This window comes from Talpa occidentalis, unplaced genomic scaffold (genome assembly GCF_014898055.3).
Source record: "Talpa occidentalis isolate TD23 unplaced genomic scaffold, MPIMG_talOcc4v2.1 talOcc4.7, whole genome shotgun sequence".
In the NCBI taxonomy this organism is placed as follows: domain Eukaryota; kingdom Metazoa; phylum Chordata; class Mammalia; order Eulipotyphla; family Talpidae; genus Talpa; species Talpa occidentalis.
The window spans coordinates 92,582,145-92,593,190 of NW_023605083.1; the positions used below are offsets into that span (position 1 = coordinate 92,582,145).

Genomic DNA, 11,046 nt, shown 5'->3' on the forward strand with positions numbered 1-11,046 from the left:
GGAGCAGAATAGGCAGATCTACTGAAATACACTGTTGAGGGGAGACAGGAGAGGTCTGCTGCACCATGTGGGTTAGCTCCCTGGCCGGGATCGAACTCACATTGCAATGGCTGGCAACAGCTTGATAGTGTTGAGACTAACTCCTGCACCACCAGGGAGGCCCAAGGAAGTTTTTCACTTACCATCTTTGGAACCCTGACTTGGGAAGCTGCCATCATAGTTTCTACCCTACTTTGCACCCCACTTAGAAACACCAACTTAAAAAAATTATTTTTTGAAGTGGAAGAGTAAAGAAGGGTCCTATGTACTCACCTCACTGGCATGTTGCTCAGGAGAACGCTTACTATGTGCAAGTACAAAGCCTAGGAGGAAGTAGGCCTGAGATTTGAGAGAGGACCCAGCCACAGTGACCAGCTTGGAGAGAAGAGATTTTTGGGAGCTCTCTCTTCTTTGGACACTTCCTCATTAATAAACCACCAAAAGGAGAGAGAACTTAGGGACAAACTTCTTATAGAATTTAATGTTTTCATGGCTGGGATGGATTGAGGCTGAGGGGCAGGATGTGCACCAGCAGAAAGGCAGAGGGCTCAACTGGGCTGACTAGGCTGCGAGCTTGCCAGGAACTTATTCTCTCTCAGATTCTGTCTCAGAACACTCTTGAACCACGGTGCTCCTTAAACCCGGACTTGCTGCTGTTCCTTCTTCTTTACCTCTGCCCAGATGTCCGACAGGTCTTGGATAAACTGCTGGATCTAACAAAGCAAGGGGGACAGAATTAACCCCACCCAGCAAGAAGCCATCCCAGCCCAAAATCTGAATAAGTCTGGCGTAACTGGCAAGGTATAGCTTTTTCCTGGAATGACCCCTTGAGGAGCCCACCTGCCCTCATTCGACAATTATTCTAGTTGAAATTGAGTATCAGGTTAGTAGACAAGCAGCAGTAACTAGGATCAGAGTTGGGGACTCCTAGAGGCAAACACGGGGGAGTATGAGGAAGTACAGGTTGACAGCCTAACAGAGGAGAAGCGTGAGAGGAAGGTGAGTGGACCTGGGGCAGGCAGTGTCGGGCACAGCTCTCCAGTTTCATAGCCTTCAAGCTGGTCCTTTTCTTGAAACTCAAGCTGATGTGCATTGTGATCATCTTGAGTCATCAAGGGAAGCTTGAATTCTATTCATTAGCTACTTTTTAAGAAAAGATTTATTTTTCTTTATTTATGCATACAGGAGCTGGGGTGCAGGCCAGAGGTACAGTGGGTGAGAGGATTCACCAGAGACAGAGTGGGGAGAAGAACAGGCAGACTGACTGAAATACACTGCTGAGGGGAGCAGCAGGCGAGATATGAGAGGTCTGTTTCACCATGTGGGTTTCTAGCCGACCAGGGATCGAAAAGTGCTGCAGAGGCTGCGGATAGCTTCATAGAGCTGAGACTTAACCCCTAGGTCACCAGGTAGGCCTAGTTTTTCATTTTATTATATTATATTATTTATTTATTTTTTTTATTTATTTTTTTTTTTTGTGGGACCCTTGCCGGCGACTGGGGAACGAACCGGCGCTGCAGAGGCTGTGGGTAGCCTCGCAGCCCAGCGCTCAACCACTGTGCCACCAGGGGAGGCCCTAGTTTTTCATTTTATAAGCAGTGCTTGTACATATTTTTCAGATACTCTTGCTTTTTTTTTAAAAAAAGATTTATTTATTTATGCATACAAGAGCTGGGGTGCAGGCCAGAGGTGGGGGGGGGGGGTGAGAGGATTCACCAGAGACAGAGTGGGGAGCAGAACAGGCAGATCTACTGAAATAAACTGCTGAGGGGAGCAGCAGGTGAGACAGGAGAGGTCTGCTGTGCCATGTGGGTCCCCTCCCTGGCTGGGGATTGAACTCATGCTGCAGTGGAATGGCTGGTGATAGCTTGATAGTGTTGAGACTTTAACCCCTGTTCCACCAGGGAGGACCCTTCATTAGCTGCTATTTTAAAGAACAAGTGACAGGGAAAGTGGGCTGCTTTGGAAGTCAGAAGACCCAAACACAGCTTTGGGGAAATCACCTCATCTTTCTAGGACAGTTTCTTCATCTTTGAAAAGGTAGGCCTAGAGGCCTTTAATAACTCAGTTTAAAAATTTCTCCTTTTCAAGAATGTCCCTGGAGAAGGGACTACACAGACCCTTCTAAACTCCCATAAGATTGTCAGTCATTAATAGTGTTAAAATCACCCCAAGTGCCAGATGTGAGACGATTTTAGGTGACACAGGGACATGTATTAGACAGCTTTGAAACACACAGTGAGAAAGTGATTTCCTTTTTAATTTCCTTTCAATTAGTTCAAAAAGAAATCAAAAACGTGATTTCCCTTTTTCCAAAAATCTTTTCTCTTTTCCCAGAGTGGGCCACAGGTCTGCAGTGACTCACAAGGATTTAGTAAGACTGCTTTGCACAAAAAATTAATTCCATGGTGGGTCTCCGTGCTCCCATGTTGGTTGGGGACAACAGATCTTAGCTCTAATGCAGGGGATCTCAAAGTCTGAAATTCAGACCAGACCATCATCTAGGACCTTGTTGAACATGGAAATTCATGAACTGTCATCCCAGACACTGAGCCAGACTGAGGGTGAGAATGCACTGCTCCACTTAACCTCTCCAGAACTACCTTGGCCCAGAAGATCCAGGCTCCAAGGCACCCGCCCCATCTCCTACCATATCCAGCTGTTTGTGTGTGTCCTCCAGAGACACTGAGGTTGTCTCCTTCATTTGCTTGCTGACGATCTGGAAGAGGTTCAGTGTCGCCATCTTAATGGTGCCAAGCAAGAGAGTCTTCTTGGCTGCAGTGTTCTGGATATGTGCCCAGCGAGATTCCTAGGGAGGGGATGAAGAAGAGGCCTGAGTGGGGAGTAGGTGCATGCCCCTCACTCACCTAGTGCCCAGAGGCCCTCCTGCTCCCAGCCCTGCCCAGGAGGCCCCTCACCCAGATGATGACGTCGCTGCGGGCACGATCAAAGCGCATCTGCAGGCGGGCCAGCTCGTTGTTGTGCTGCAGGATCTCGTCGTCCTTCTCTTCCATGTAGCGCGCCAGCCGGGCCTTGGCACGCTCAATGTTTTCCTGGCCTTCCTGCGCTGACTGCAAGAGGTCTTGGTGCATGCTCACCAGTGTCTTGTAGCGCGTGATCACCTCGTGGATCTCTTCAAACTGCAGCCGGGAATCACATCAGTGCACTGCTCCCCTGGGGTGGGGCACAAGGCTACCCAGCCCTACAACTGCGACTCCCACCCCCGGACACCTCGGCCTAGCAGGTTAAGGGGGCAGAGGCTGTGAGGACATTGTTTACTTCTCCTGAATCAGTATGGGCCGTGGGCCATATATTGGGGACATGTGTAACTGGACCTGGGGTTCTCTCTTGGTTTTGACTACATATTAGAGCAAACTGGAGAACTTGGAAAAGGATACCAGACAAGCTCCACCCCCAGATATTTGGAATAATCAACAAGTCTGAGGGAGGCCCTTGCATCTGAATTTTGAAAATTCACCCCTAGGTGATTCTAGGGTTGAGAATCACTGGTGGGGGCATTTTGAGAGGTCTTCTGAGCAATAATTATCCAATTCAACAAGACTGTACCAAGAACAACCTACAAGCCTGACCTGTGTTAAGTGCTCAGGCTGTAGGAGGAGATAGAAAGCCAAACCCTATTCTTTGGAAGCTTCAAGGTGGGGGAGTGTGCAGGGAAGAGGAACAGATAAGTAAATGTCAGTTACAGTACAGTGATAAGACCTATCTCTAACAGGGGCATGGTGCTAGATGGAGGCAGTGGGTTAATGCCTTCTACATGGTACTCTGATATTTTTCAACATTTTGCTGGGGAAGAGCTGGGGCTGGAGTGGATACCAGCGAGGCAGGTGGTCTCCCAGGCCCAAGATCAGACTAGTCTGGCCTGGTCCAGAGTCCTGCCACTCTGGCCTAACTCACAGAGCCTATTATCAAAACAGAAAAACCCACAACCCTCCCTCTCTGCACCGAGAACCCATTCCAGGATGCCAACTCACCTCCCCAGGGGCTTATCAAAGTGTGCCTCCCAGCCACTCTGGGGACACTCCCTGAGCACTTTCTCCCTCTCATGACATTTCCAGCGACGGACTGGTGCCCCAGGAACTGCCCTGTTCTCCCTCCCCCCACAAATATGCCTCCTAACCCAGCATTAGAGGAGGTAGGAACAGCCAGAAAAGGTTTCCTGGGGGAAATGATGGCTGAAATGAGACCAAAGGTGTGGACAGAAGACAGCAAGGCAAAGACAGGCGGCAAGGTGAGGAGGTGTTATAGGCAGAGGGGACAGTGTGATGAAGATGATGGCACGTGAGTGGCCAGGTCAGGATGCTCAAGGTTTGTTAGTTTGAATGGCCTGAGTCCAAGATGGGAAAGTGGATCTGGAAATGTAAATGAAGTGCCCAAGAAACACTGAGAGGAGTACGGACTTTATCCACTGAAGGATTTTAAGAAGAAGAGAGATATCTTCATATCTGTATTTATGAAAGTTCAATCAGTACATGATGAATGGCATATAGCAATTAAAATGAACGCCAGAAACACTTCTCCAAAACTTAAACATTGATGTCAAAAGGGCTCAGGAGCCCACTGGAAGAGGTTCCCATGGTCCAAAGATGGGACACTTTGAACAACAGAGCAACAGCGAAGGATTGAAACACAGCATATATGTTAAAAATCCGTGAGAGCATACAGATGCCAACAACATCTTGGAGGTCCCTTTTGGAGGATGCAGGAGAACCAACTCATTCTGAAAACTGCAAATAAAGAATCAGGCATTTGACAAGTATTTGCAGGTGGGTGTGGTGTGATACATAAAACTGTTGAGGTGAGGTGAGAAATTGTACACCTGACACTTATACAGTGTTGTAAATTAATGTCACCTCAAAAAAGAAAAAAAAGACTTACATAGTAATTAAATACTTGATAAAGTTTCTTTTTGCAAAGTCCATTTTGTTATGGTAGTATTCTAGCTAACATGAAAAAGAATGATAGAACATTTGATAGAAGAGTCTTCTGGCCCATCGGTATTTTCCCTTCTACAGAGGAAACCAGAATTCTGATATCTACCACCAAAGATTCATTTCACCCGATTTTTAAACATATCAATGGAATCATATACTATGTCCTCATTTGAGTCTGGTTTCTTCTGCTCAGCATAATAATGTCTGTGACACTTAAGAAACCTATCAACCGAAAGCAGCTGATTAGAACAAACCAACGGTACAAAAAGCATTTGGGGAGATTTAACATGAATAGGATATTTAATACTATGGAATTACTATCAAATTTTTACTATGTGTAGCAGTGGTATGATGCTAAAAAACTTTTATCTTTTAGAAATACAAACTTATGGATAAAAAATTATTTGCTTTAAAATGGCAGCAGTGGGAAAGAATAGAGGAGATGACTATGGGTCGATTAATTGTTGGCACTAGGTACTGAGTAACAGGCATTCAACAAATTATTCTCTCTATGTTTGTACATATTGGAAATCTTCCATAATAAAAAAATTCTCTAAAAAAATATTGGTCAGAAAAAGCAATTTACAGAAGGATATGTACAATACCATTCAGTTTATGGATCTGCAATATGTTGCCAACATCATAAAAACAAGCACGAGAATAAGAAATCAAAATCAGAATACTGGTCACCTCTGAGGTGAAGAGAAGGATGTGGTTGGCACACAAGGATTTCAATTATGGGTACTATTTTACTTTAAAACAAAAAAATCGAGAGCAAATGGGAGAAAATATTAAGATTTGACAAAACCGTGTGGTGAGTACGTGGGTGCTTTTATACATTTCTCTGTACTTTTCAGTATGTTTAAAATATTTTGAAAGACATAAAGAAAGAGAAAAGAGAGCGAGCGATCACGCTGGTGTAGAATGTGGTCAGGCTGGTGCTGGGAATAATGTAAAGTTGATGAGGCACATTGGTGGTCAGGATGAGAAAGGGGCAGGGGCTAGATTCCAGAAATACTTAGAAGGCAGACTAGACCAAACCTGCTGATTGATGCTGTAGGGGAGTGGGGGGGTGGAGTAAGGATGAGGCCCTGTTCCTAAAAGGCTGTGGGTGGGGCTTGTGGATGAGTGGCCTTGCCAGTCACCAACACAGGACACTTCAATGGCAGGGCTGGCCTGGGGTGTCAGGAAGCAGATGGGCTGAGTTGTGGACTCAATAACTTGAAGTAGGGGCCTGAAGCTTAGGAGGATCATACAGTACAGAGAGATAGAGGCCAGTCACCTCAATTCTAAGATATGCATTTTACCAACTCTGAATCCGATTCATGTCTTACAATATTTCTGTAGCTTTACTATAGTAGTCTTCTCTCATTCCCTCCATCAAAACAAAACAAAACAAAACAAAAACAACCCAATTATTAAATGAACAATGTGTCTATACTGAGTAGGCAGTACGTTAGAATGGAGGACTTAACAAAATAGAATCTGCATAAAGAAATTAGGTTAGTGGTTTTATGTGGAAATTGCTGAAACTCAAAAAGCTGTGCATCCTTTGCCTCCCTGGAGCCCCTCATAAGACCCCGATCCATAACCCAAGAGAGTCCACCTCCTCATACCATGCTCACCAACCTGGTGAGGGCCCTGCCTCTGCTGTCACATGGGGGCTGGGGAGAACAAGGAGGATAGACACTGACATGAGTGGTATCCATAGGAGTTTGGGGGCACTGCTCAGGGAGAGAAGTGGGGGGTCTGGACAAAGACCCGAAGAGCAAGTAAAGCATAAGGAAGGAGTAAAGAAGAGGAACACCCAGAGGAGTCTGAGGAGGAATAAGAAAGCAGGAGAGTGAAGGGGAAGGTTTCCCTGAGGCAAGAGCTAAGGTATGTCTGCAGGGTCTATAGTGTCAAATAGCTCAGGATGCAGGGGAGGGGAAAGGGTGGGGGTGTTCCCTTAGGTCTGACAAGGCCCCTTTAGGAAGACCAGCTATCAGAGGCACTTTGGGGCCCACACAGGAGGGCTAGAAGCAAGAGCTCTGCCACTTACAAATTGGGAGGGCGGGAGCTGATGATCTAACCTCTTTGGGCCTCCATTTCCTCCTCTGTAAGAGGGTGATTTCACTGCTTTCTCTGGGGGCTCAGGAGAGGTCTGAGCAAAGTCCCTGCCTGCAGCACCCAGCCCAGGCCCAGCACCACTGAGGACTCAAGCTCCATGCTAGGTTGGGAGATTTTCCAGTTTCTCTCCCTCCCAAGCCACGATTTATTCTCAAGTAAGTTACACCGGGGAGGAGGGGAAGCAGGACTAGATGTAGGCCACAGCCTGATGCAGGGAAAGTGTGTTATTGGTGCTCCAAAACCAAATCATTACCTCAACACTCAGGAAGAGGCAATCACATGGCCCATACAGACACATTTACACAGATTTCGGCCCTCAGCCCCCCCACAAAATGGACACACACCACTGGACGCCTTGCCTCACCAGGGGCCTTTTCCAGCTGCCCCCACCCCATTCCAGGACTGGCGGTATCCCCTCAGGGCTGGGTGACCATGCCCAGCTCCAGAGCCCCATGCCTAGGAGGGCCAAGGAAGTCACCCTCCCTACCTCGCCTCATGCTTGCAAACTGCCCCCTCTTCCCGCCCTCACCTCGGAGTTCTCCACCACCTTCTCCAGGTACTTGTTGAAGATTGAGTAGTCCTGCAGCTTGCTGCTCAGCCGCTGGTGCTCCAGCCGCAAGGCCGCCATCTCCTGCTTGGCCTTGGTCAGCTCTCGAATGCGCTGCCTCTTGAGTTCGCGCTCCTTGTTGGCTTTCTTCAGGGCGCGGATCCGTTTCTGGTCGTTCTCCTGAGCCCGGGGAGATGACACCAGCCAGTCACTGGGACTGCCCTCCCTGGGACCCAGTCAGTGGAGCCCTCACAAGGCCCCTGCCTATGGCGGTCAGTACACCCTAAGGACGGGCGGGCATTGCTGGGCCTTTCTTCTGGGACAGGAGGTGCAGGGACAGAGTCTCTGGGGTCATTCCGAGCTAACTGAGGTGATTTCTGTGAACTCAGGTGGGCTGAGGATGCTGCAAGGACAGAGGTTTAGCCCATGTCAAGAAGTGGCGTTGGGGTATCAGACAGGAAGTGATTCAGACACTGGCATTTGGGCCCTGGGCTTTAAACAGTGGACTGGGATGGGAAGGCCGATGCTGAGCTAGGCTCTGCGTCTGGAGAGAACTCAGTTTCAGAAATGGCTGATAGCATCCCGGAGTTGGGCAGAGCAGGAGCCCTTCTGACAAATGTTCTGTTTCTGTTCTTAGCAGTGGCCGTTTATCACTGGGCAGGATCCTGGGCCCAGACTTGGGAGCCCTGAATTTTCTCCTAATTTGGTACTTGGTCCCTCAGTTTCTCTGACTGTAGAAGTGAGGGGCAGTAGTCCCTCTCTTCCTTCCCAAAGCTGGGGCCACCATGCTGGAGCTATAGGAAGATGAGATGGCTACACCTCGCATGCAAGGGTGGCACTTGGAGGACATTTGGACAAGGTGCATGGAGGATTCACACTCTCTCCCAGACACCCAGAGATGACAGAGGCGCCCTAACCAGTGCTTTTCAAGTCCAACTGTGCATCTCAGTTCTTTGTAGATCTCTTTAAAAACTCTGATGCCGGGCATCCTGGTGGCGCAGCGGGTTGAGTGCAGTGCTGTGAAGCTGTCCACAGCCTCTGCAGCGTGGGTTCGATTCCTGGCTGGTCAGGGAGATTCCCATAAGGTGTGGCAGACCTCTCCTGTTGCCCCGCTGCTCCTCTCAGCAGTGCTTTCGGTCCGTCTGCCTGTTCTGTTCCCTGCTCTGTCTCTGGTGAATCCTCTCACCCTCCCGAGCTTCTGGACTGTACTCCAGCTCTTATATAAATAAAAAATAATTTTTTAAAAAAAAATTCCGATGCCTAGTTCCTAGCTCAGGTCTGTGGAAAGTGAGGAGAGTCCTGAGGCCTGTACCTGTAACTACCTGCCCAGGATCCCAACACTGCTGGTCCTCTGATAGCCACTTGGAGAACACTTTCCCCCAAATCTCTTACTCCCAACCACTCCACTCTGGTAAGAAGGACTGAACTTTTGGAGAATATGTCTAGTCCATCCTTCCCATGGGTTTAGGTGTAGAATGAGACGAGATATTTAAAATCAGGACTCCTCTGCTGCAGAAGCCAGTGATCACCCCCTAGAACTGGGCCAGGCCCTCAGGGCTCCATAAATTCTGGCTGGTGTGGATCTGGAGAAATCTGGATTTTTAAATGATTGAATTCCCTCTAAGGATCAATTGAGAGGAGTTGTCTTGGCATAGATTCTGGTACCCAGTCCTTCCACTGCCCCTGCCTGGACCTTCAGTGCAAGCACAGAAGGGGAGGGTGAGTTGGAGGTACTGAAACCCTTGTTTGATTCAGCATTGTATCGAAGTGCCTAACCCTGATCATGGCTCATTCATTCATTCATCATCCAGGCAGCCATCCACTGGATAAACAGCACAAACTAGGTGCCAGCAAGGAACCAGTGAACAGCAATCTATGGTAAAGAGGAAATTACAAGAAGAACAGTGAGTGAGGATATAAAAAGGGATGCCCAAGGAACTGTTGGAGCCCTGAGGAGACAGCTACCACAGGGTGAGGAGTCAGAAAAGGCAAGGAAGGGATGTGGGAAGGGGGCAATTTGCCTCACTGCAGTGTGGGCATACCTGGATGAATTGCTCAAACTTCTGGATATGGGCCTTCAGCTGGGCCTCCTTCATGCCCAGTTCCTCCCAGCGCAGGTTCAGGGTTTCCATTCTGTGCTGAAATGTCTTAGGGTAGGGGCAATAGAGAGGTCAGGAGAGCCCCTGACATGGGCATGGAAGAGGGGCCAGCATCCCCTGCCCCACGTCCTCCATCCCCAAGCCTTTCACTTTCTTCCCCTCATCTGGTTCAGAGCAGAGCATCTGGTACCTCTAAGACCTGGATCCTTTCTGTCTCCAAAAAAAAGGGACCACAAAACCCCCACCCAGGACTGCTGACTTTAGCCACCTCCATCCACAAAACAGAGGAGCCCTGTGACCCTTTCTGCACCCCTCCTCCTAGCGCCCCACCTCCTTTTTATGTTCCATAGCATGGTGCATGATCTTGGCCTCCTTTTTCTTCTCCAGTAACTGGATGCATGGGGACTCCGCCTGATCTTCAATATTGGGGAACTTCCTGTCCAAGACATGGGCAGAGGGGCCTGTGAGTCCTGAGCACCTGGGCAGCGCTGGTACTAGAAGTCAGCCAGAGACAGGCACCCATGGGGAGGGGAGGGTGTCCTCCCTAGCCTGAGTGGAAGGAATGGTATGTTGTGAGGGAGAGAAGGCTGTGCTGGCAACTTCGGGGACTTGCTAGAGCAGGGTGATAAAGGATGGGGGTCCTTGATTTGGGGCAGTGGGTTATAGGAGCAGGAAGGGACAGGGTGAGAGGTGGGGAGTGGGGTGGGTATGAGTGATCCTGGCTCCGAGGGCAGGGGGGTGGAGCCCCCAAGAGCCCTCAGACACTCACTGCAGCAGTTGCAGAAGCCGCTCCCCATACTGAAGCCGGAAGTACTCGGCAAGATCTTCCTCTTCCATGATGCCCAGACTCATAGTGGCGGTGACCTGACGGCCGGACAGTTGCTCTTTACTGTGAAACAGCGGATAATGGAGCCACAGGGGGCTCAGAGTGGTGACTGGGTTCCTGTTTTTCAGGGTCCCACAAAAAGTGGGTGTCCAAGAGATTGGGGGAAGATGGCTGGAAGCTGAGATCAGAAGCTCAGGATGAAGTGTTGGGGTGTTGATGGCGATCTGGTTACCTAGCAACAGGTTGCCTGGTTCTGTGGACCACACATGGAACCCAGGTTTTGCCCTCTGTCCCCTGGCTGGCTGACTCAACTCTTGCTGGGGCCCTGCTCTCTCTTCCTGCATTTGCCCTTCAGGAAGTCTGGGAAGAAGTTAGACAGATTACATGCTGGTGTCCCGGAGGCAGGGCCTGGGTGTCCATGGCTGAGAAGGGGGTTTGGTCAAGGTGTATGTGAGGGTGAAGGAGGAGGATGAG

General features: G+C 49.1%; 1 protein-coding gene across 1 annotated transcript; it reads right to left on the reverse strand.

Moving 5' to 3' along the window:
* Positions 1-502: 502 nt before the first annotated feature.
* On the reverse strand, positions 503-10,818 carry CCDC42 (coiled-coil domain containing 42). Its single transcript, XM_037493504.2, has 7 exons — positions 10,516-10,818; positions 10,077-10,182; positions 9,690-9,794; positions 7,630-7,827; positions 2,958-3,179; positions 2,690-2,848; positions 503-752 (listed from the first exon to the last, which is right to left on the reverse strand). Exons 1-7 carry the CDS (start codon positions 10,596-10,598, stop codon positions 675-677), a joined length of 951 nt encoding a protein of 316 aa, XP_037349401.1. The 5' UTR covers positions 10,599-10,818; the 3' UTR covers positions 503-674.
* Positions 10,819-11,046: the final 228 nt, after the last annotated feature.

Coding starts and splice junctions, on each gene's coding strand:
- CCDC42 (XM_037493504.2), bottom strand. CDS start 10,598: ATGAGTCTGGGCATCATGGAAGAGGAAGATCTTGCCGAGTACTTCCGG. Junction 2,849..2,957: donor GCAGCGACGTCATCATCTGG/GTGAGGGGCCTC, acceptor TCCCCTCCCTAG/GAATCTCGCTGGGCACATAT. Junction 753..2,689: donor CACACAAACAGCTGGATATG/GTAGGAGATGGG, acceptor TTGCTTTGTTAG/ATCCAGCAGTTTATCCAAGA.